The sequence below is a fragment of the Haliaeetus albicilla genome, chromosome 20 (assembly GCF_947461875.1).
Source record: "Haliaeetus albicilla chromosome 20, bHalAlb1.1, whole genome shotgun sequence".
NCBI lineage: Eukaryota > Metazoa > Chordata > Aves > Accipitriformes > Accipitridae > Haliaeetus > Haliaeetus albicilla.
In genome coordinates, this window is record NC_091502.1 from 25,994,882 (window position 1) to 26,020,360 (window position 25,479).

The following is a 25,479-nucleotide window of genomic DNA, read 5'->3' on the forward strand; positions in this document are numbered from 1 at the left end:
GAGGAAACCCCGGCTCTAACGGAGCCAGCGATGGTCCCACTGCCGGCTTCCAGAGACCAACATTTCAACCTCTGCGCTGGGCAAGTTCCCCATACCGCTTTCTCTAAATATCCCAAGCAGAATATATAACCACGGAGCTTTTGTTTTCCCTCAGCACCTTACTTTTGCCTCTAAATGGCCACTGCGTGCTATCAAAATCACAGCCATCTCCCACTTGCAGGCAAATGGCAGCAACGGGGGCTTGCCACTCAGTTGGGAAAGCACTTCAGGGTGAAGAGATTTTCATGGAAATAAGTTATGCTCATGTTAATGGCAAGAATGATGCAATCACAGCACACCTGCTGAACGGGCATTATCTGCTTGGTTTGTTTTGTCACAGCACAGCTTTTAAGGGAGGGGGAAGGAGAAAAAGTAGAGGCATGAAGGCGGCCTGTTAAAAATGGAAGAAATGAAAACTGGCATCATTGGTAGATTGAAGGATTAACATCATTTATAAGCGATACTGACGGTGAAAAGAACCTCAAGCAAAGACGTTTGTGTGTGATGCAGCGAGAAAAGAAGACATGCAACGAGCAAGAAGCTAAGAGGACAAAGCGGTCAAAGCAGCAAGCCAGGACAATAATTTCTGGAGGAGCACCGTGAATGCGTATAAAAAGCAGGGGAAGATGGGATTTCTCAAAGGAAGAGGCTGCAGGAGCTCAGGGGAAAAAAACATAATGATGAAAGTCTGTGTAACAGTTCTGTGTGAACAGTGGAAATGAAAGATTAAAGATCTAACCCAACACCGCGGCAATGCCCAGCGGCTGATCGTGCAGCGAGCTGTGTTCAAACAGGGTAAAATAGTCTCAACTCCAAACAGCTGAAAGCAAGAATCGGGAGGAAATCGGCACGCAGAGCTCACGTATCACTTAGCACCTAACGTAAAAAGCACTCGCCTTTGAGAAACTGAAATTAGCCAAGTGAGGAGCTGGTCACCAGAGGGTGGCTTCCAAGTGCCAGTAAGAAAATACAACATGGAAACCCAGAGCAAACAGGGATCCTAAAGCTAGAGAGGTTTGGGGTGCAGTGGAAATACTCCTCACACAATTAGGCAAATCAACCCTGTTAAAGGACAATCACACTGAAGAGTTATTATCAATCACTCTCCCTTGCTTTCTTTATGCAATTATCCTAACTGCATAAAGGCTATTAAGCAATTCTTTTGATAACTGGAGCTTTGTTACTGGCTCTTCATTTCTGGCATAGTTTTGTTCCTCATATAAATACCACCTTAAAGCGATATTTAAAGATCGCTTTAAGTACAGGCATAAGTGTTTTCCTGAGCAGGAGATTCAAATTTCTGTGTAAAAGCATAAACCATAAAAACGATACCCAAGAAAATGTACATTTTTATCCCCAAATGCCAGGTTCTCCTGTAGTCACAGATCTACGCCGAAATCTTCTAACGACATTTTGCCATAGGCATAGCAGCGGTGTCTATATCAAGATAACATCATGGATTTAGTTCCACTTTTTTATTATTCAACTTTTTATACATAATAAATACAAACTTTTTACAGCCAATATAAAGAAAGCATTTGCACCTATGCTTTCAGTGTACTGACGCTGTACACGATGATACGTCGAATACATGCCCTGTATGAAGAAATCATAGTTAAAAAGGAGGCATATTTTTACAACTTTTCTTTTTTTTTTTTTTAAATAAAATTAGCAGCTCTTACAGAAAATATTTTAAAATACAACTAAAGAGACTTTAAATAACACTTTCTGAATTTTGAAAGTCCAGGTATGAAGGACACAGAAAAACTGGCCAAAGAAATTGAACATGAACATTATGGCAATACTTGCTTTTCTTCTGCATTGTGAAGCTTTCAAAATTTTTGCAAACAGTTAAATCTTTTTTAAAAACTTTTTTTTTTTAAACTTAAGAATAAGTTTGATAAACACATAAAAAGACCTCAAACAGATCAACAGGACAAGAGGTGCAAAAGAATGAAAAATATGGAAAAGACTTCATTGGACAGTCACCAATTTCATAACTGATCCATGAATTGTTTTCTTCAAACAGCCCCACTCTTGGTTAAAGATCCCACTGGGAAAGGAGATTGGCAAACACAAATGTCTCAGAGACCCAGCTTGGGTTGGGATTTACAAGTATGTGCAAAGTTTATGATAAAATCTTGTTAGATTATTTTTTTTTTTTGTAAATGCAGCCTCAAAAAATAGCCCTTGTTAGTAAACTAAAAGTAGAAAACTTACTGGCTTAGAAAAAAAAAAAAAGACGACATAAGAGCGCATTCAATAGAACCCATATAACAGCTCAAAAAAAACCAACCCTGTGATGCCTTTTAACTGAAACTTTGACCTGACGGAGATTGCTGAAAATAATTTATTAAGTACACAAAGAAAAACCTGTTTTCATCCAGTTTTTCCCTTTCCTCTGACCATTTCTCTCCACGTTAAACCTCAGAATATCCTCTGTCCTTTTCTTTGAAACAACAACAACAAAAATCTCCCTTTTCAGAGATCTCCGATTGAAAATTAGTTTTGAAATTCCTTCACTCTCTATTTCTTGCCTAAGAGTAATTTGAGACCATAGTCTTGGCCACAAAGGCGGGCTGAAGGCTTCGCAGAAACCAGAGCTTTTCCTGGCTCTCCGGCTTTGGCTAGTTAACGGGCTTCGCATGGGAAAATGCTACAGGACCATCCAATGCAAAAACTAAATAATGCATGTAAATACTCTAAATGTAACTTCTAACTCTAGCCAGATGTTTTGATGACAAAGATACACTGCTAATGTTGGATAATAAAGTACACGGCAATAACTGGGATAAGAGTGACCCAAATACTTTAAAAAAAAAAAACCAAAAAAAATCCCCCAAAATCTGCTAAGAAAAAAAATGAAGCTCAATTTCCAGATCTAGACAAAATCTCACTTACTTTTCTACCAGTTGGTTTATGCTATGGAACAAGATGTTACTACTAATTCAGCACCTCCATATTAGATACTCTATTACTAAATGTACTGCATAAATATTAATACAAAGAACATAACAGTTTAACTGTTAATTATTGAAGAGGTGTGCATTAATGTAATTAACGCCATATGATCTGCATCAGTTTTCCTTATCTATAAGATTATTTTCCGGTTTCTTCCTTTCTGCAAGGGGATTAAAGAGGAGCCAGCCTCTCCTTATACTTATTTTTCAGTTCCCTTTTTCATTCCACAAGATCTGATTAATACCTAATCAGACAAGTAATGCTACTTGAAGAATTGACAATCTTTAACACATTCCTATGGCAACAGTAATATACTGTACTAATGCACGTGATCGAAGTATGCTATGACTAAGTTGCATGAATGAGGCTCTTTCCTCAGCCTCTGTACAAAAATTGACCATCTTCAGCCAAGAGAGAAACCTGCTCCAAGGCAATTCCTCTGCTCGCTGTTTGGCCGGTCTTGGTTTGTGCTAAGAGAGGAAGAATGATGTATATAAATCAAACCAAAAAAAAGGCACAAAATATTCATGACTGTGGGAAGGAATCCACCATGTCAGTGTCACATAAAATCCTCCCTATCTCTTGCTCTATAGTAAAAGTCTTCATCATGCAAAGGTGCCTAAAAACGAGATTGACCAAATACCGCGTTTGGTCTTGATTGTAGCACTACTACTTAACTAGTCCAATCATTACACCAGAGTAATTTCCACGTCCTCTATCTTCTCTGTTGTCCGGCGATGATGCTGTGTAGGGGGTGGTGGAGCTGCTCGCACCTGCAACAGCCAGAACCAGCCTGTAACTATCAGAAAACTGTCAAAATTTCAGAATTTGTATAGACTAAAACTGCAACTTTGGGCTCATACCTCAAGATGATGCAAATATATTGAGATCAACAGAACTACAATGAGTAACCAGCTGAATTCAGGTCCAGTAGTCTCCAATTAAGCCATCAAGGCTCTTCCTTATAACCTGTCACCACTCTCAGGTGATTTTTTCTCCAGGATGACTAGCAGTCATGACGGGGCAAACACACAGAGTAAAATAACTTATCTATTCTGCCTGTACCCGTGGATAATCCAGTACGTAAACCTGGGACAGACTTTGGACTTTACACCAAATGCTGAAATCTGCTGACGCCCTTGCCTGGAACTTACGTGGACTGGAAACTACAAGAACGCCTTGTTGCATCTATGTGGCTTACTCGTATTTAATCAATCACTGACCTGAACAATATACAGCTGGAATCTGATGCTATTTTTACACTCTGCCACATCAGTAAAGTTATTCATGCTCCTGATAGAGATTACCTTAAGCGCTAACAGCATTTCATGAAGCAGGGTTTTTATCACATGATTTCAGAATAAACCAGAGCGACTTGCTATGGAAAACATGAATTGTGGAGCAATACCATAACAAACTTCATGATATTTTCAAACCAGGCGTATTCAAAATGCAATGCTAACAGAAATCCTTTCAATTAAGGCCTGACACTGTAGTATTATCTTGGAAAGACAGTAAATGGCAAGAAACTCGTGAAGAAAACATAAATCTACAAAATGGAAAAGCTGAATCAGTGTGGTTTTACATGGGAATAAGACAATGTGGAACTTCTCTGTTCAATACTTAAATACTCAACGATGCAGTACTACCTCTGCCTTGCCTATGTCAAGGGATAAGGCTAACTCACTGACTACTGGAATATTCAGAATATAATTTCTGAATATCCAAAAATGCTCTTTTTCTGCAACCTCATTCATTGAGAATGCCAGGAAAATACAGAAGTTACATCTTAATATGATTTCGTTTAGGACTTTGAAACCCCCAAAACTTGATTTCAAAGTTAATCTGAGGAGATGGATTTTGCAAGTTCTAAGTGATTAAATTCTTCCTTTCCTTTTCTGGCAAAATCCCTCTTTCTAGGCAGCAAAAACATCACAAAATACATAGATCTTATTGTCAAGAACTTTTAATCCAAAACTCTTATATCAAGGGGTTTGGAAATAAATGTAACACTAAATGCAACCCAGTCCCAAGGACTGCATATTTCGTCAAACTGCTGGCAAACAGATTTGTCTGCCAGCACAGCGGAGAAGAAGCAGTTGTACAAATCATATCATTAAACTGTTCTGGCATTTATTCACCACCTCTTTTTTAGTTCTGTTTAGGGGTTATTACATGTGGCAAGAACAGAAAAAACCTCCCAGTGCCTGAAAAGGCAGTATAAGTTTATTGACTAACATCTATTTTACTATCATTATAGATGTAATTGCCTCCCAGGTTAGATTTCATGATTCATATGCCTCACACAGAGACATGCAGGTATTACATCTATGAAGGCAGATACAGGAGGGCAGGTTAGATGAAGCATAGGGGACGGATAAGATTCAAGGTCATCTTTAAACAAAGTGACTTACTGTTTAAACAAGTGCAGCTTTGTTTTGTTCTAGTGTTCACTTAATCTCAAATAGCTCTCACGTTCTATAGCTTTTTGACACATCTATGGTATTACCAAAGCGGAGAGTAAACAGACCTTTCCCCGCGCCATTCATCTGAGATACCGCTTTTTTTTTTTATACGTAGTAATTGGATTTGCAGAACACAAAGCGCCAAATCATCAGGTGCTCTATCACCACCCTGCTTTGAATGTATCTATCCTGATTTACCTAGGCTTGGCCTTATGACTTTGTAGCTTCAATAAAAACAGCAGCATTTGGTTTTAACTTACAGGTCGCAGTTTGCCATATGAAGTTTCCGGAGGAATTCGAGGAGGCTGTGAGAATGCAGGGGACTCTGAACTGAAGCTGTTTTCTGAAGGAGTAAGCAACAACCCATCACAAACAAGCCACTCAGTATTGCTGAATTAACTCTGTGTTGCAAAAAAGCTTCCCGCCCGCCACTGAAATGTGAACATTCTAAATTAAACATTTAGTTATCACAAAATTTCTTACCGTTAGTTGACGGTGATCTGGGGAAGTACTGAGAACCCCTTTTATCCGGACTGTGGTAGGGACTAGTGGGAGGCTGGTCATACAGTGGCAGCGGTGGAAGGGCATTATTAGGCTTCGGAGTTGGGGATACCTGTGTTAAAAAAAGACAGGGGCTGCAGAAAGCCTTACTCCTCAACAGTTTTTATGTACACACCGAGGTGCAGCAAGTTCTGTGACACATCAGGGTGCTAGGAACTTTCATCTGGAGAAAAACTATCTGTCAAAAGTGCTGTCTGGTACGTTTGGGAAGGAAAGCCAAGTCATCCAACAGTGATTATATTTTTTTTAAATCATAGGTTGCCACTGAGCAGAAATTTTCATCCTCTCCCAGATAATTTAGACAGACTTTTTGACGGTTATTTGAAAAAAGTCAATTGGCCAAGTGTGCCTCGCCACTTATATTTACACAAAAGCATTAAGATAGTGAGTTTTATCCCAATTCAGTTACATATATATCATTTCAATGTTAAATTTTCATGATCTTTTCAAATCAAAGAATAAAAATACTGGAGAAATTACTTTGTAGGAAACATAGAAGTCCACCTTCTAGCACCACGATTACACATGAGAATGTGTCTGATTTTCTAGTATGATATAAGGATTACAGAACTATACTGGAATGAGGACGTTTTTGCAAAAATTACTGTAATACAATATTCGGCAGTATTCTGCCCTTCAAAAATTGAGAGGATACAGAACAGATTTAAGTATGAAAACATTAAATTAGGGCTGAGAGAGCCTGTAATTCTCTTTTTGCCAGGTTCTGTTTGATGTCTCAGTCTATGCCATAAATTAATTACAGGAAGTAGACTGTGAATTTTCTCCTTTGGTTCATTTCCTTTCTACCCAAATACTTGCCTTTATTCACAAATCTGTCAGTTTTGCCAAAATATATCAGCTGATAATTATTAGGCTGGGTAAGAAACTAAAAGGTAAGCACTCAGAGTTATTTGGGGTTTCCCCCCCCCCCCTTAAATTGGTTCTGATTTTTTTTTTCCCTCTAAAGTAGTAGCAGATCTTTGCAGCCTGGCAAAATTGCCCTCACAACGTAATATCATATGTGCAAGCTAGCACCTCAACTCTTTACATACCTGAATATCTCCAATCCACTGAGTCTCTCCGTTTTCTGAGGCTGTAAGCTCTTCAACTAATACTGATGGGAACACCCCAATGCGTCCATTGAATTCTCCTTCCCAAAAGCCATCATCATCTTGATTTTCCTTGTTCAAGATGCGGATGATCGCTCCTTCTGGGAAGGACAGCTCATCATCTGTCTGGCCCTCGTAATCATAAAGTGCTTTTACAAAACAGACTGAAGAATGGAAGAGGAAAAAAACCAGTGTAATTGGCATGAGCTTAAAAAAAATAACAGGTACTATACATACTTTTACGGTTGGACTCGATGATCTTAAAGGTCTTTTCTAACCTAAATGATTCTATAATCCTATAATTGCTGAGTCAAATTATTTCAGTTTTCCTTAATTTTAGCTAATCTCAACTCTATGAAATAGGCAGGTACATTACACAGATTTGGTATCAGATAGATAATTATTGAGAACCGTTGTACTCAGTTACAGGTCAAATATCAGAAATTCTCATGTGCAACATCCAAACTCGATATGCAGAACGCTTTCGAGAACAAGCTTAATACACTATTTATTTGTTTATTGGTATTTACCACTGGAGTCTCCATTCAGGCTGCCTGAGACTAAGTCGGCCTCAGTGGAGTTATTTGAGGTGTGTGATCGACTATCCAGTGCCGCAAGGGACTGTAGCATACTCAGCAGACTGCTGGATGTTGGGAACTGCAGGTACTTCTCTGGCACATAACCCACTTGACCCGCTTTATTTCGTGCCTGTAAGTAAATGACATAAAAGATGCTCTGCTTTTGCATACTACTATGAAAATAATCCAAATACTTTCTCCCATTCCAAGTTCTATTTCTAAAAGTGATAGTGAAAAGAAAACAATCTCAGAAGAATGGTACCTTTACCCAGTCTTCCATATCTCCATCTTCAATAACCTCCAATACCTCATGTTCCTCTATGGTCAATTCATCTGGCTGAGAAGCCTGAAGTATATAACAGGAAGATTAGAAAATAAAAGTGTTTTCAGGTGCATGGGACAGGCAGTGTAAAGAACATTCTCATCCAGACTTTTACTAAAACTTATGATTTTTTAAAAAATGAAAATTTTATGATGTAGCATACTTTGAAATGTATTAATAAGGGTTCTTCTGTATACCTGCTGATATTCACAAGACCCTTTTTCACTCAAGAGGATAGATGGAAGCACCCTGAATACCACCCAGCACGTCAAACCCTATTTACTTTTGAAACCCTAATTACTCCCTACTCTAAGACTACGTCGGCCACTGGCTTCAGCTACCGCAGTGGTGTGATTTACAGCTGACCTAGCAGCGCTAGCAGAAGTAAAGAGCATGAATGCAGTTTGTCAGCAAAGCTTTGACTCATGAATGGTGGTTTCACCATTATAGTACAAAGAAGAGCTTTGTCGTACAGCATACAAGCATGCCTAACACTGAGAAGGCGTTTCTAATATAGCCACACCGGCTCAGCAACAAAAATCAGAACGTCTTCTAATGGCAGGCACACAACTGGTCTCCTTGAAGCCAGACAGAGACATGTCTACAATTCATGCACAGACTTCAGTACCCTGCTGAACTGCAGTTTAAATGTGTTTCACAATGACATGGATTTCACACTGCTGCAGTTTTTCAGAACTAGATGTTAGATACATTTAATGTGCACCATTATTGAGCCAAATGCTGACATTCTACCCCAGACTCCCACAGAACAGTTACATCTATTACTTGTTTGTTGCATAATTCATTTTGCTAATCAAATTAAAAAAACAAAAAAATCACAAACCTTATATGAATAAACAACTTTGCAGGTGAGAGGATAATTTCTTAGAGTACCAGAAGGACTAGAACTACTGTCATCAAAAACATCCATGCTGTCTTCAAACTCTTCACCTTCTTCCTTTTCTGCATCAGCATTAATCTATTAAAACAAATTAAATATGGCATTATACTATCAAATAAGTGAAGAAATAACAATAAAAATTAATTGATCAATATTCTTCAGTGTGGTTTATTTACTACTTACGATTATTGAAACTGGACAAAAAAGAAGACTAAATAATATTCAACATACAATTCTCATGTAACACCAAGAAAGCAGCCATCAAACAAAGCAAATACAGGGAAGCAAAAGAATAAGAGCTGTCACCAAATTACATCTTTGCTTAACTCAACTGTACTTCTTCATTCAATCACAGGCCTGTGGACTTTAAACAGAACTGTAGAAGATTTTGGAAGCTCCAACTCAACTGATGGACATTTATCTATTTTTTACATAAGCTGTGAAACAGTGACTAATGTACTTTCAAGATGCCTTTTCAGAGGCATAGCAAATACATGAATGGAAAAAAGAGTCATTTACTGAGAATTTATACTACTAAAAGATTAACATACCTGTGACCACGAGTTATGAAATGAAATTGCAGTGGAAATACTTAAACTTGAAAAAATAAATAAAAAATATCAGCCTTCCAGCTGGTATATTCTGCACAATAGATTTGCTCCAGTTTACAAAAAAAAAAAAAAGTCCTTAGAGAAAGAATGATTACTAAAAACTAGCTATAAAAGTCTAAATAAAACCTGAAGTCAATACACTGGAAAAATACAAGTTTCTATAAATGTAGTTTGGGCAACATTGACATGAGCTGTGCTTTGGCCCTGTGCCTGGATTAAATTTTGAATAAACACTTTATCTCATGTGAAAATAGGCAAGTCCTTCAATCAAAGGCAACACTGTTACACATTTGCCATCTTCCCTGTACTTATTCCTTTCAGTTTGGGACTGAATTTGGTATTCCTCATGAAAACTAAAAGGCTGATAAATCAACAAAGAGACCAACAAGGCACTGTGCATGCTCCCTAAACCAGCTGTCTCCATACCGCTGCTCTGTAACATCTTTCTTCTAGACCTGGAGTAGAAGAGCACAAAGCTTCATCATTTTATGACTTATATTAATTTTTATGTTACGATTTCTAGACTACATTGTTGTAATTCATATGATTTTTTTCTCTGCTCATTTTCATTCAAGTGCAGTTTGCATCCTTTGCTATTTAAATGCGTTCATGGATGTTGCGGTAACAAAAAAATCACTGTCCTGCCTAGCTAATGCTTTGATATATTACCAACCAACTATAAATTACAGCAAATTTAAGGTTTCCCCCTCCAGTTTCTAACTGCTTTTTGCTGTGCATGGTCTATGTCCCAGCAGCCAAAGCTGACATTCAGCTGACAGCCACACGAAACATCATGGAAATTAGTGTATCATGTCTAGAAAGACTCGTTCGTAAAACATCTGGTCCTGGTTTTCTAACATGAGGAGAAAAAAAACATTTTAATTTTCAGTGTGTGGGCAGCTCAAAGTCCTTGAATAGGATCGTTTGCAAAGTAGGCACATAGAAGGAAAACAGCATTAATGACACAGAAAACTTAGCAGTTTGTTTAATAAAGCTCATCTTTCTACGAAGTCTTATAATGAAAGACAGCATAAGCAAAGACTAAATACATCAGCCACAATTATACTGAAGGTATGTAACAGACAGCAAATCCAAGAATAAATGCAGGTAAGAAGGTGACAAGACAGCTTGATTATACATATGAAAAAAGGTAGGCAAATATATATCTATATAGATCTTGTTTTGTTGTATATCCTACACAAAAGAGATTCAATACCAAAAAGAATACCAAGAGCCCTTTTTTTTTTTTGTCCTCAGAAATGCAGACACCCTGGCAACAACAGAGAACACATTTATACTAAACCACCTCCAGTCCGATTTGGCTGTATGACCTGTAGGAGCTAAAAAAGGCTAAAATTTCCTGCCAATTCACCAACAAAGCGGTCTGCCGGAGCACCCAAAGGTATTGATCAGTCAGAGGCAGTCTGCAATACGTGCATTTAGGGACTGAAAACACAGTTTGTTTCGCACAGGTTACTGGTATCAGATGACAATCAGGCTTGAATATGAACCAGTAACCTAATAGTTGAAAGATGCCATAATCTTTTACAAATAAAAGATGCTATATCCCTGTACAGTTAAAAGCATCCATTTTCACGTTCACAGTAAACGTACCAACTGCAAACTTTATTTCTAACTCTGCAATACTGTACTTCTACTGTACAAATGTTTCTTGTAATTGTAGCAAATACAGCAAATACAAAACAAAACACAAAATCCATAAAGACGTTATTCTCTCTTCCTTTTTTGAATAAATTACATAGTGTTTACAATATATTTGTTGTACGCAGCATAGGCACTGCATACGTTTTTCAGTTGACATTAAAATTCAAAATGACGGTTAACTTTTTGGTGGCATGTACACTGGAAAAAAAAAAAGTATTCCCTCCCAAGATTATGCATTTCATCATACATCAGAAAGTCAGCCAACTGGATAGGTGATGGGATATTAACTCCTTCAGCTCGTTACATTACCATAATAGGTTAAATAAATACAGTGGTATCAAGGCATCGATGTTGTTTTCTTCTTTTTAGCTCTTTAAAAGAAAATGTATCAAGAGCTTTGCTGAACAAATTATGTCATGACAAGTACTGGCACAAAAAGCAAAGGTGTGCACAACGTAAGGATGGCAGATAGCTGGTTTCTGAACATTAAACACTGCCTGCTCTTCAAGGATGAAGTGAAAGTGCTGCTTGCTATATGCTGCAGTAATTGTTCTAGTAACTCCAAGCAGCGTAATTTCGGTAACAGTTCTAAGAATTCCATCTATGGGCTGTCCTCATCTGGCCTGCCAAGGTCAACAGTGCCTTTTTTTATATGGGAGCGTACGTAAGTGCAAAAGGGGAAAATAAGAATCAGAGTTTAACCTCCCACACTGTGGCATCTGCTGGCTCACCAGGGACTAGCACGGGGTTTGGCTCCAGGGCCAAGTGTTGGCATGTCTGATGAAACAGAGAACAAGGTACTGGGCACAATCCAACATGCACAACGGGAAGTTAAAGGAGGTGGAGTACAAGAACAAAGGGAAAAAAAACACTGTTAAACACAGCTATGTAACATATCCTCATCTATCCCGGCTAGAAAGGATATGAAATGAAACTCGGCACAAGAACTCCTTTGGGATTTGGGAAGGCTGAAGCCTGGATCTGCATACAACAACCGTAATCTCTAATTATACTACTAACCACGAGAATAAAGCCTGCAGAGCAGTGATTATAACAACCTTTACTGCAAATCACTGTGAACGTGTTTGAGCTCTGCACGCAACGTCCTAGAAGAAACATCCTAACACCCTGTAGAAAGCAAAGAGTGGATTCAGGAGTCTCAGGATTTGTTGAGACTCTATTCAGTGCTCGCTCACTTTTTTGAACTAAAGTTGACACAGATGAAAATAGCTGTATATCCAAAAAAACCTTTCCCTCTAAGTGTTTGCCACCATTACCAAGAAAACAATAAAGAAGTAGAAAAGCATGAAGAAACAGGAATGAGCAGGATTTTTTGTGTGTAGATAGCACATACTTGCTGAAATGGAGATTTTGTTTCTCTTCGGTGGTCAGCGAAAGCAAGCCATTCTCCAAATCATTTGCAATGCAATGAAAAACCACATCCCCATGCCCCCTGAAAGCTTTGTTATACAGAAGATATATTCTGGCTGTCCAAAGCATTTAAGATTAAAAAGAAAGTGTAAATGAAGTAATTTTAATAGTGTATGAAGACTATAGTTAGGAAAGTATCCACATGCAAATTGAGACTTTATAAAAGCCTCTGAATTTTGTTAAATAGTAAATATATAAACATGCACAGAAATTTTATAATTTGTTTGAGGCAAACTGACCAAACCTTCAGGAATTTTATTTTAGTTGGTCACCGGTGAAGAGCAACAGATTGGTTAGTTTTACTGCCAAAGGTGACAGCTCAGCATCGCTTGCCATGTAGGGGGATTAAAAAAAAAAAAAAAAAAAAAAAAAAGGGAGGGGGTATTATAAGCTTTATGATCTCTTTTAGCAGTTCCTCTTTTCCGAACAGGGTTTCTTCATTCAAGCAGCTGTTCGATTCAGCCATCACTATTTATTTTGAAACACTTTATTCTTTGGGGGGGGGACACAATTTGGAAGAATAAAGCCTTTCATCCAAGTATCTCAGATAACATCGTAAACTATTAATGAAACTTCAAAGAAACATGCAGACTTTTTCTTTTCAGGAGATGGCAAATAAATGTTATGGCACTTATCCAAGGTCAGAAAAATCAATCTAAAGTAAACTCAGCAACAGAACCCAGAAATCCTTTTTTTGTTGTTGTTGTTTGTTTTTTTTTCATGAAATTCAGACACATGCTTCAGCCATGTAAAGCTACAATATTCTTCCAGTTAGCTAACAAACTACCAAATATTATCGATTTTGTTTTATATTCAATATTAAGTTAGGAGTTGCTACTAGGAAAGAGCCACATGGAGACGAGGTGAGGTTTACATGTTGGAAACCGTACCAGGTGTGAAGAGCCATTGTTGGTTACTGAAGGCAGGCTGGCCCAGCGTTCGTTTTCCAGTTCTTCCATCACTTGGTTCATGGCGCTTTTTAGCCAAGTATCCACGGACACACCGATCTGCTTCAGCAGATCGAGACGGGCTTCTGCTTTCAGCTTAATTATCTGAGAAAATAAACATGCACAGGTCAGAATTCTTTCAAGATTACATTTCACTCCTTGCCACGATTCAAATGCGTTATTTCCTGATCCGCAAATTACTCAGGTGGCTCCGAAAGCTGCTCCATGCGGAAACAAGTCCAGTTCTTCATTTCCTTGCCTGCAGGAATGTGGTGTGAGCCAAGAGACAGGGAATGGTTTTCTAGAGATGTAAAACTACAGGCACAGCCAATTTCACAAGTTGGTGTTTTTAAAGTAACATCTATTAGTTTATGCTAACTTTCTATTCATATATTCTAGTGGTCAGTTAGTTTAGATTAGTTTCAAAGTGCAAAAACCCAGACAAAACCCAGTGTTTCACAGTATTTTTAAAATTAGGAATACTCCTGGGCTGCAGGCCCTGGATGCTCTTTTGCCTGGTGACTAAACTGGATGTGATACACAAATAAATCTGATGTGACAAACACACACAAACCCCCCACCCCCCAAAAGAGGCTATTTTCCATCAGCACTTGCCAGAGATCACAGGGACCTTATTCGTTATGGAAATGGAATACCCTAATAATTCCAAAATCGAATAAATATCACACTTCAACAAACAGTTTCATGATTTTTGTCTTTAGAACAGAATGAAAATTTAGGTTTTCTGACAGCTGGGTTCACTTCAGCATCCTGGCACACTTTCTGGCCGATGAAGCCAAGGCTTTAACAAATTCATGGCAAACCACCACCCTGATCCAAATTATTTAACAGTCTAAACAGAAGAAATGGAAAAAGTAGCATGAAGAAATTCAGGAGTTCAAGAAATGCAAAATTCAGAATTTCAAGAAAAGCAGAATTTCAAGAAAACAAACCCAGAATTTCAAAGATCACATCAAGAAGTAGGGGCAAACCTAGGAATAAAATCGAGGATATTTATGTCCAGTCCAGCCCGATCACAATCATCCTGTTGCACTTGCTCACCAGAGGAACAAAAAAATCAAGTGATTTACCAAAGGTCCTTCAGCGAGTCACTGATGGAGGCAACAACAGAAACCCACTGAACTGCCCTGGAGTTTTTCCTGCATTTCCTTTCACAGCATTGTTCATTCTTAGCAAGTTACTGTGCAAGTAGCAAAGTTTCATCTCCGTTCTCACCCTTCCAGCCCCTTCTATGGGGATCAGAAGCACCTTACTTCAGCATCTCTGCCTGTATTGACGCATCAAGTTGTCATTGGCACTGGGAAACCAAGCAAAACCAGCAAAAATAGATGGGTCTAAGCAAAAATTAGAGGGAAATTTTGTTTTCTGTAGTGGCTGAAGCACAGTAGACTATGCAAGAATGTATGTACAGTGAATTAAAATGCCAACTGGTGCTACATAGATTTTTATCTCTCTTATGCATATCCTTACTATATACAAAATTTTGTGTTGAGCTGAAATGATACTGGTATTTTTCTTGTTTTTGACATGCTGGTACACTTTATTATTATCTTTCTATTAAGAAGATAAGTCAGAAAATAAATGACTATAAGTTTCATATAGCTAAGCCCCCAAACATGGATCCATTTTCATTTTAAAACTATTTGCAAAGGTGACTTTAAGCCTGTTTCAAACAATGAAACTACTTTTGAGAGATACTATTTTTAATTATGTTTAGAAGAAATGTGATTTTTAAAAAGCAGGTAAGTTATTAGAGTAAAATTTATTATGTGAAATGTATCTTCATATGGGTACAGCTGCATGCATGCACTCTCCCACGTAATTAGGTATGGAGACTGAAAGATTGGACAAGTTTGAGAAGTATTTCCCACGGGAAAAGCCAAAGCGACTTAGCCAAGTGAAGTTTTCCACTTCTCCTTGTATGCGGTCTTCAGGTGAATGATTAACAGGTACCGTAAATACTGTTTGTATAGCCAGGAAAATGAGGAAAAAAAGTAAAATATATGAATATGCATCACACTACTTCAGTCAAGATTCAGAAAATACTGATTTAAAAAGAATAAAAAGTCCAAAGATCAATCCACACATCAGCATTTACATTTGAAAGGCAGATCCTTTCAATTCAATTGCGGCATCAAGCATCTTCTGAAAACCTTGTAAGTTAGTATGGCCTAAGACCCAACGTGAAATTTGTAAATATTTACAAAAGCAATACCTACGAGAAGGTCTGAAATCAGAAGCGTTAGATGGTGTTAGAGCTTTGAGTTCCAGGGGCAAATGGAGTAGGGATTTTATCCCTTTACTGGTCTTAAAAGGCAATACCTCTCACTTAGTTTTTTTCCTTTTGCCCCTACTTACATTAGCTTGTATATTTTAAAGCTATAAGAACATGGAAACAATAATAATTTTAATTAACCATTAACCTTTTCTTTGGACAAATTTGTTTTAGGAGCACTTATCAAATTGAGAAGTGGATTTCTCATGGTATCAAGCTAAACACTTTTAAACCAAAGATCTTAGCACAGAAGGGTTGCACCAAAAAAGCTGAATCCAGGGATGCCAATTCCTGCACGTGAACACACCTCTCTCCTGTTAATAAGTATTCAAGATTTTGAACAAAAACACTTTCTAACCACATCTGCTTTGAAAGAAGGGGAGATGAGTGGCTCTACAGCACCCAGTGAAGACGAGCACTGATCCTGCCTCTCATTTGGGTGCTCCTACGCCCAAGATGAACTACCTGCTAGCACGATGCTGGAGCATGGTCAGCTCCAACCTTGGCAGCTGCACATTAACATGCAGATGCAGACAGCTGTAGTGTGAGAACAACCTCCTTGAAGGCAATTGATTCATATGGGGTTGATTTGTGACCGTGGTAGGGTATAGGTGGGTTAGCGGCTTTGGTGGACACGTCCTTTTATTGTTTTTTTTGAAACTGTGATAGATTGACTTAATGCAGGTCAATGCAAGTCATTTGCTTTAGCTTGTTAATGAGGAAGTCCCCATTTTATCATGTTACCGAGCTGAGGTACCTTCGTGTTTATATATACCTGTCGAGTAAAGTAGCTATCCCCTAATATGTCTTTATATTCTTACATTATATTACGAGGACTTTCCATATGCCTTCAACCAGAGTTGCCTAGGAAATGATCAGCCTAGTTGTTTTGCTGTTTTACCTTGTTATGCAATTTCCAATTAGCTTGAGTTATGCAACAGCAATAAACATTAGTCTAGGCATGCTATAAACATTTGTAGTTCATATTAGTACTCAGTCTGCTGTAAACCATGTTGTTTGTGCAAACTTGTTAGCTAAAATAAACAAGCTGCTCCAAGATCCTTGACTGTACTTGCTAAGGGTCAGACAAGAGTTTTTAATTCAAGGTACCCAGCAAATCCAATCGAGTTACCCCACTCTATTTATGCATAGTAGTCTTAATAGTCAACAAATGTTTGTTCCAAACCACAAATGTTTTGAGCTTCATTCCATTGCAGACAAGCCATAAAAGTACTTACAGTATTAGGTCAGGCCTGCACTTGAAAGATGTATAACACTATTTACAAGCATACATACATACTTTTACCCAAATAATCATACTGGTAGACCAGGGTTAACAGCTTCCTGCTTATATGAAAAAAAACACCAAAACACTGAAAAACCAGACAGTAGTATAACTTTATTCTGCTTCTCACACAGGAACAGCTACATATTTAAAAATACAAGCACTTCATTCAAATATCACTAGGTCTAAGTTAGGTGGGGTTTGATGCTTTCATTAAGCCGGAATAAAATGTTGAGTAAGAGGGAAACAAGGGATCACCCAGTGGAAATATTGGTGTTTTCACCAGCATTAAGTCATGCAACAAGCTTTTCTGTATGTGTACCCAGACACAAGGTAGGCTCTTCCCTTTGGAAGGTGAGGTTTCTGCAAGCTGGAGTCCTGACTTCATCAAGGAGGGACCCACCTTGCACAAAGGATGCAACTTCAGATTGCCCAGTCTTCTTTCAGTTTTTGATGTGGGAAAGTAGCCAGAAAGTGATGCATTGAAATAGGAAGAGACATGGTGTACTTTCTCACAAATCACAGATTTGCCTTACGTTGCAGAACCACACAAGACTACAATACCCTTAAAGGATGCACTTGCTCTCAAAGCCTTGTTCCCTCAAAAAGATCATATATTTCAAATTAAAAACTAAACAATGCTTTAATAATTGATTTTCTCTCTCAACAAAATGGGATGCTAGTAGACACACATGCCGTACTTCCCGACTGAGTGACCTCAGCTGACAGAAGCTCACAGACTTGAAAAAATTTTATATCAAGTAACCACTTATATTCCCAGCAATACTAAGTATCTCCAGGAAGGCAGCTGAGTTTTGAAAGCACAATGCTGGAATCCAGCACTAGCTCAAAAATCTGGGTGCTGCCCAAATTTCATTGTTATTAAGTCTCACTGAAGAACAAATATTTTCCTATTTAATAGTGAAATTGCTATTTACAATTACTACTTACCAATTACTATTTAATAGCTAAGGACTGGGATATCTCTACATGGATTTAAAAACCATCAGCCACCCACAAAGTTTACAAACAGCGTTCTGGGTGGTTCCTGCTTCTCTGGGCTGTTCTTTTGCCTTAGCTGATGGTAGGTTGTAAGAAGATGAAAGGAAAAAACTCCAAAGTTGTAAAAAATATAAATATTGTTATCTGTTTCTCACATACCTATCGTTGCTCTACATGGAAGAAGGCATAGCTTTGTTTATTTACTGTTCCAGTCTTAATTAAGCAAAGGCTTTAGACCTACAGCTTGCACAAGATGAAGATAAACAACATGGAAATTAAAACCAGCCAGAATACATTACATAGCTGCTCTCTGTTCCCAGAAAGAAAAGGGCCTGTAAGAAACCAAGTGTTCATTTACATCCCACAAACACCTCGGTTACAAGTCTTTTAAAGTAATTTATAAAAGTGTTGGGGTAAAAAGCAAACACAGAAATACACCAAAGCTCATCTAATGTGGCCCCTTAAATATTTTGGTTTATGGTTGTTGGATCAGTTTTGAATGGAGTTTCTTGAAAGTAGAGTTGCTTTATTTTCCACGATTTTTCAAGGTGCAGAACAAGACCATGACCCCGGCACATCAGAGTGTGCTTCTCTCCCTGCTGTACATCCCTGCGCTTTTTGATCTGTACTAAAGCCACCTGAAGCCCACTGTCCAGCCCATATTTTTTCTCTTAAAGAATTCAGAATTATTTATTTTAGACAAAGGTTATACTTATGAGCACATTCAGATATTAAAATCAGATTAAATTAGGATTACAAGTAGGCCTAAACCATCTTTTGTGAGAAGTATTTTATTCCATTGCAACCTTTTTCTAGTGGCAGGAACAAAATTAGTGGGTTGGATAGTCTCATTTGGCAAGTTGTTTTAGCTAAGAAGAAAACAACATGGAAAGGTTGGAAAGAGATTATCTTTATTTTTCCCATGTAGAGTAAATTTTGTTTAAATTCTAGGTTTTTTAATTAAAAAAGTATGAAAATGAAACCATTCTTTTAATGAGAAATGCTGTACATTTAAATTTTGGGCCACCAGAATTATTTGCACAGTGATAGGTAGAAGTAACTGTGAGTATAGTAAAAACAAATATTGGAATGCCACAAATTTCTCACAACCCAATGTAAGCCCTCCCCTGCAAATCAGTTTTAAATCGGAGTCCAGTGCTATTAAAGTAGGGATACATGAGCCAATAATCCATGAAGTTCAACCTTCCCTGCCTTGTTGATGTCTGGGGTGGAAAGTTAGCTATGGCTATGCCAAAACCACCCCAAGCAAAAAAAAAAAAAAAAAATCCTATCCAACCTGACTCACCTAAAATTTTGATCCCTGAGGCACAAACCTGAGCTCAGCCTTGAAAGGGGAGTCTATCAGTAATTTTAGCTGTACAATGTTCATGTGCAGTACTGTAAATCAAGACCATATGATGCCAGATTTATAAAAAAAAAGGTAAGAAGGACATTCTGCTCCAACCTGAGTTTCCTTTGTCTTCTCTGCAGCCAAAAAAATAAACTTGCTACCTGGCTCCAGGCGAAGCTCAGCCACTGCTTGCAACAGAGCAAAGAGTCCTGCAGCAACCTGGAAGCACCTGCCCCTAGGAATTCACCTGGCCAGGATAGAAAACCCCCAACCCAACACTTTTTCTGCACCAGCTAGGGAACTAGCTAATAAATGACATTTTTCAATACAACACTGAGTGGGTTTTTTTTAAGCGGGAGGATGGGCAGGAAGTTTCTACAGATATTACAGCAAAGTTAGTTAATTTATATGCTAAATATTCTGCATGGAGTTAAATCAAACAAGACTGTTAGGGTGAAGCAAACAGGAAATGAAATGCTGACACAGATAACGTGTCTCAAGAGTGAATGCCAAGGGTAAGAAAACAGAAGTGAAGCTATTAGTGGAGAAGAGCCCACCTGCGTAGCTCCAGCCCAACTGGCAGGCTGATTTTTCCCTAGCTCAAGCAAAAAAAAAAAATTAGAGATTCCTAAACAGAGAAGGCAGTTGGTGGGGAAGGAGATTGAGTGTAGATGAGAGCAGTATTGAAGCATTTTGTACAGTTTAAGAAGCTGTTCCCAGGCTACTGGTAATGGGACTGAATGGAAATTACCCAAATTCCTAAGTAGAAAATGAAATGTATATAAAAGGTATGTATGCAAAACTTTATTAACACATTTCTTCAGTCCTGGTAATAAATACTGGTTCTTAATATAGTGAAAGATCTATACATTTCGTAGTCAAAAGATTCAGTAAGATTTAAACAGAGGCTGGACCAGAGACATCCCCAAAGCCCCTAACCTGAATGACTCTATGAAATGACACTGCATTCAAACCACAGGTTTAAGGAACTGAGTTGGATTTTCAGTGTGATCCACCTTTCAAAAGAACTAAATAAAAAAAAAGACAAAAAGAAAATCTACAAAACAAGCAACATAAATATTCTTGTAGCCCAGACTAATCCCTGATCCTTTACCAAAAACGTCTGAAAGAGTCTACTGCCTGAAGTCCTACAGCAATTATTCTTCATCTCAGCAACATTTAAAGTCATGATGACTGTTATCTGCAGGATGTTTTCAAAATGACTTATCCATTTGTTTCCATAAATAAGGATATCTAGCCTTTACAGTACATAGGGATCTGTAAGATATATAGAGAGCAAATATGGCTCTTCAGTTGACTATATCCTTACAAGGAATCTTTACGACTGTATTTCATCATTAGCTTCAAAACATCTCTGTGTTTTTTCCTACCCCTTCATCCCACAAAATACCTTCCTCTGTTAAATGTCCACTAATGAAAAACACACCCTTTATTATTATGTGAATTCATATACCCCAGTCTTCTAAAGACTTCCTTTCTCATTGCTCATACCAGAACAGGCACGTTTGTCAAAAAAATATACTGTGAAATATTTAAGCAGGATCTGAGCATACTGCATGCTCTCCAAATTTCTCACTTACAGCAAGTCCCTGAAAAATAATTATCAGGAAGTATTAATTCAAGATAAAAAACTCTCAAATGCGACAGTATAATTTTTGCAACACTGCAAGTCAGAATGATTAAATGTTTGGATACAGCTGATAAAGTACTAAGACTTGTACATCTTCATAATACCATAACACAGCTTCAGGGCTCTGATGCTGTTCTCAAAGACATTCTCATCTCTGCAGATGTCCTCACTAAACTGCTTTTCACCAAAAGAGTTCAAAATTCGTGATCTGTGGATGTCGGCGGCATTTTTCCAGGCTAGTCCTCATTCCACCTAGCCAGAAAGACTAACAGCTCCTACAAATCTCATACTGAGAAGGCAATCTGTTTACTTAGCACAGCTCTCCCAAGCATATGTTTCCTGAGCAAAGCTATAGATGGTAGCAAGTGACATTTTACAAATTCAACTTTTGGGGGGTTGGTAGCCTTGTTCCTTTTCATTTATTTTAGTGAAGCATATGGAATTAGCTTTTCTCACATTTCTTATGAGCAGAGAATGACACCACTCTTGCAGTTGAAAGGTTCAACTGCAAGAACACACTAATAACAACAGGCTGAAACATAGCTACGTCTACTTGAGATGCAGTAGGACCACATGCAGCATACAATTAATAGATTAGATCCTAAGATAGAACAGGAGCCCAGCCAGCAAACACAACTGTTATCACAGCACAGTAATAAATATTCATAGCCAAATATAAGGGGAGGGAGAAAACAGCCTTCCATTTACAATTAAAAATGGACCTAAGCTTCTGAACTAATCAAACGAAGTAAGCAGCACCATAATGAGTCTTAATCAAATCTTATCTGGTACGAATACTCTCTTGAGAGTTGTAGATATCCTAATGATGAGACAAAATACATCCCCCTATAATTAAGTGGAAATAGGACTAATTGCTGTGGAGACCCCAAGACCTTCCTTGAGCATAGACCTGAGCCCAAATGGCAAATCTCCCATCATCACTGAGAAAAATTATGTCAGCCCTGGGACCAACAATACTGCTTGGTGAGACTCACACCAGGCTATCAAAGTATTGGAGTCTTTAGTTTGATAGAGACAAAATAAGATGAGAGGAAGAATTCAAGTAACCCGGCTTCAGGGTCCAGGATGCAGGCTGAAAGAAGGATTATAGAAACCAAGGAAATAGCTTCAACTTTTTTTCCCCCTTATTTCTGCACCACACATCAGTGGAGAGAGTAAATTTTTGTCTACAATAGTTTAAAGATAAAGGGACGCAGGCAGAGGAGAAATGGAAAGCTATTTTAAGGCAAATCAGATCTATCCAAGTGGCTGAACTAACAGCTGTAAAACGCCCAGCAACCAACCTTACTGTTGTCACAAAACCGAAACCTTAAAATACAGAAGTTATAGTTCAGTTACCTGAGTTGGTTGGTTCAGTGCCAAGGAGCTACAAGAATAGTTTATTTTCTCAAATTATTGAATTACAAAGGTGTTGACCTCCTTTACAGATGATGCTTGAATTGTACCACCTTCAATTTAAACAAGCATCCTCAGTGCTTGCCTTTATCAAAATCCATCCCTGACACAGCAGTGGTCAAATGCTGTTTTGACAAGGATGGAGTTCCTCTGGATCTAAACTCTATGGTGTAGCATTAACCACAGTCGATTTTAGCACTCTGCCAGTGCCAGAGGTATTATCAGACATATTCTAACACTTCCTTTAAAACAAGCAAGCAAAACAAACAAAAAACGTTTAACAAACAGAAACTTTCCATTTTTAAGAAGAAAATATGTGTTCTGGTTAGCAGTTACAGTCATTGTATATCATCTGCCATGTATCAATTGTACAGGAGCACTCTGGTGTAAGCTGTATTTTTCTCCAAACTTTAATCATGGAGTCTGCTCCCTGAAACATCACAAGGAAAAATACCTCCTATCCCAGGGAGAAAAAGATCAAAAATAACCCACTGAGCTGTGAATGTGCCAATCTAAGGTTTTATGTTCAGGCAATGCATCTTGCAGAAGATGAAAAACTTCAGTTTCTTCAATATGTCTTGATCCTATGCACACTTTTACTCTATTTCCTTGCTGTACCTTCAAATTACGTCTGCTTCCACACCTGTTGTGCTTGTCAGAGAACATGTAAGTTATACATGCGGTACAGTTTCTCAGTTCCTCTCAGTTATTAGATTTCAAAGGATTCAGGGTCTCTGAGGAAGAGGGCAATGAGATGAATACATCTATGCACAATACACCCTGGAGAAACTGCATTACCAATATATATCATCTCTAAAATGTTCTGACTCAGCTCACATTGTATTAGATGGCACATACAGACCAGTTTGTCTTCTGATAGTTAAGCAGGCTGGCACTGGAAAGATGTGTCAATAATGTAGAATTCGCCAGGGAGAAACATGCAAGTGGAAGCATCTAGCAATGACCAAAATAGCCTTGCCAGAAGAAAGGCAAAATTTAATCCCAATGTGCTTGTGAAGTTATCTTCCCCTCCAGAAATGATGAAGAAACAAAAGGAGGAAGAGAGTAGATTTGCAAAGGAAAAAGCACCAAAGAGCGGGTCAAGAAGCCAAAATGGGACAGAACAACAGGCACGCTACTCCAGAAAGGAAATAAAAATAAAAAGCGTTTCAAGAGAAAAACACAAAAAAAACCCAAAAGGAAGAAGGGAGAACACCTCTGGAATGAGGACAACAGTACACACTAACACACCACAAGAGGAGAGAAAGCGTGTGTACGTACACACACATATGCATGTGACTTACAAATAACATTCAGCGAAATGTCCGTGTCTTCAAAGTGCTAGCAGTACACGCACATGATCATTTAGAAACAGTAAGTCCTACACATGCTGCTCTATAGGTATCGCAGGTTGATGCAACCATTGACTTGAGGAAATTATCTCAAGGTTACAAAATTCATACCCTGCAACCCTTGTCATCTTCTAGGTGTACTATCCTCTAGCTGCTTTACTCAATTAGAATAAAAGGGAGATTTCCACATCTGAGACTTGACCTTCGTGGCAAGAAACAACAGTACATTAGCCAACACTTGTTGCAGTTGCAAGCAAAGTTGCTTTGCTACCCTCCCAATAAAACACTTTGGGTTTTTTTAACAAAATAAAATCTACATGTTACCATCAAACACTTTCAGACATGGCACCAGAACATATTACTTTTCCAGTTACAATCACAGCAGTATCCACAAAGTTTTGCAGTGGTAAGGTTTAATGTGACAAGGTGATAATGAACTAACTAGTGTTAAAGGGCTAATTACTTTGGCTGTTCACATAGGTGCAACCATGTATGGTATCAGGTAACTGTAAAATACTATGCCTTCAGTAACAGCTGCAAAAGTAAATCCAATTAACAGTTCTTTGCATGTTTTGGGGACTTTTTTTTCTGTTTTATTTTATAAAATACATACATCAAAACTGACTTTCACAAAAAAGAAACAAAGGCTGTATAATCTTTCTTTTTCCACTTTTCAAGTCCTGTTTTTCTACTAACATGGAGGTGCTGAAAAATCTTTCTCCTTCCTAAGTCAGGTCCTTGCAAACACTTAAGTTCCAGACTGATTTCATTTGTAGTTTTTATAATACCTTTATGTGAGAACCTCCTCCTCTGCAACTTCTTATCCTGATTTTATTTCTTTCTGCTGCTGCTTTTATCTTTCATTCTCATGCTCTCTGTCCTTGCATATTTAATTATTAACTATATATACACTGAAGCACTTTGGAGTATAAGTCTATCTGAAATAGTTTACTCAAAATAAAAGCCTATTGCATTTTAAAACACTTCCTGTTAAGAGAGCATATTCTGGATTTGTAAAAAGAGAGCCTAACGTTTATCACACCCGTAGGAGGCATATTTTTACTCTACATTTTCTAACCTCTTGAACTGTAAATCACATTCCTAATTACATCAGGTACTCTGAATATCTAGCAGTATGAGAAGCACTTAACTGAAACAATTACGTTTGCTCTACAGTTTTAATTAAGCAACCCACTCAGCCGAAAACTAATAGATTAGTTCCTGTTGCTTGCAATATGTTTTTTGAATCACTGGCCATGAAAACAGTTAACTTTTACCAATCCAACACTGGCAGTCAAGTATGAAGCTAGTTTATCTTTTCTTGAGTCTTTCTTAACCCAGAACAGGTCCCATAAAGCTCTGCAACCTTTTCAAAAGTACCTCAGAGTAAAAGCTGAAAGACATGCCAAGATTATTTCAAATGTTTTCCCATCAGAACTACAAATTAACACATATATCAAAAAATACTAGAACAGAAGGCACATCAGCATGTGGCAGTTCCTTCTAGAAGCCAGAATGTGTGAAGATAGAGATATG

General features: G+C 38.0%; 1 protein-coding gene across 3 annotated transcripts in view; it reads right to left on the minus strand.

The window, feature by feature from the left end:
- Window positions 1-1,499: 1,499 nt before the first annotated feature.
- FCHSD2 (FCH and double SH3 domains 2) overlaps window positions 1,500-25,479 on the minus strand; it is a 162,924-nt gene continuing 138,944 nt past the window's right edge. For all 3 annotated transcript variants that reach the window (XM_069808636.1, XM_069808638.1, XM_069808637.1), the window contains 8 exons: window positions 13,534-13,695; window positions 8,880-9,014; window positions 7,976-8,059; window positions 7,666-7,843; window positions 7,079-7,299; window positions 5,949-6,078; window positions 5,726-5,808; window positions 1,500-3,773 (listed from right to left, as the gene is read on the minus strand). In XM_069808636.1, coding sequence (XP_069664737.1) covers window positions 3,690-3,773; window positions 5,726-5,808; window positions 5,949-6,078; window positions 7,079-7,299; window positions 7,666-7,843; window positions 7,976-8,059; window positions 8,880-9,014; window positions 13,534-13,695 — 1,077 coding nt within the window. In that variant the 3' untranslated portion in view covers window positions 1,500-3,689. The remainder of the gene's footprint in view (window positions 3,774-5,725; window positions 5,809-5,948; window positions 6,079-7,078; window positions 7,300-7,665; window positions 7,844-7,975; window positions 8,060-8,879; window positions 9,015-13,533; window positions 13,696-25,479) is intronic.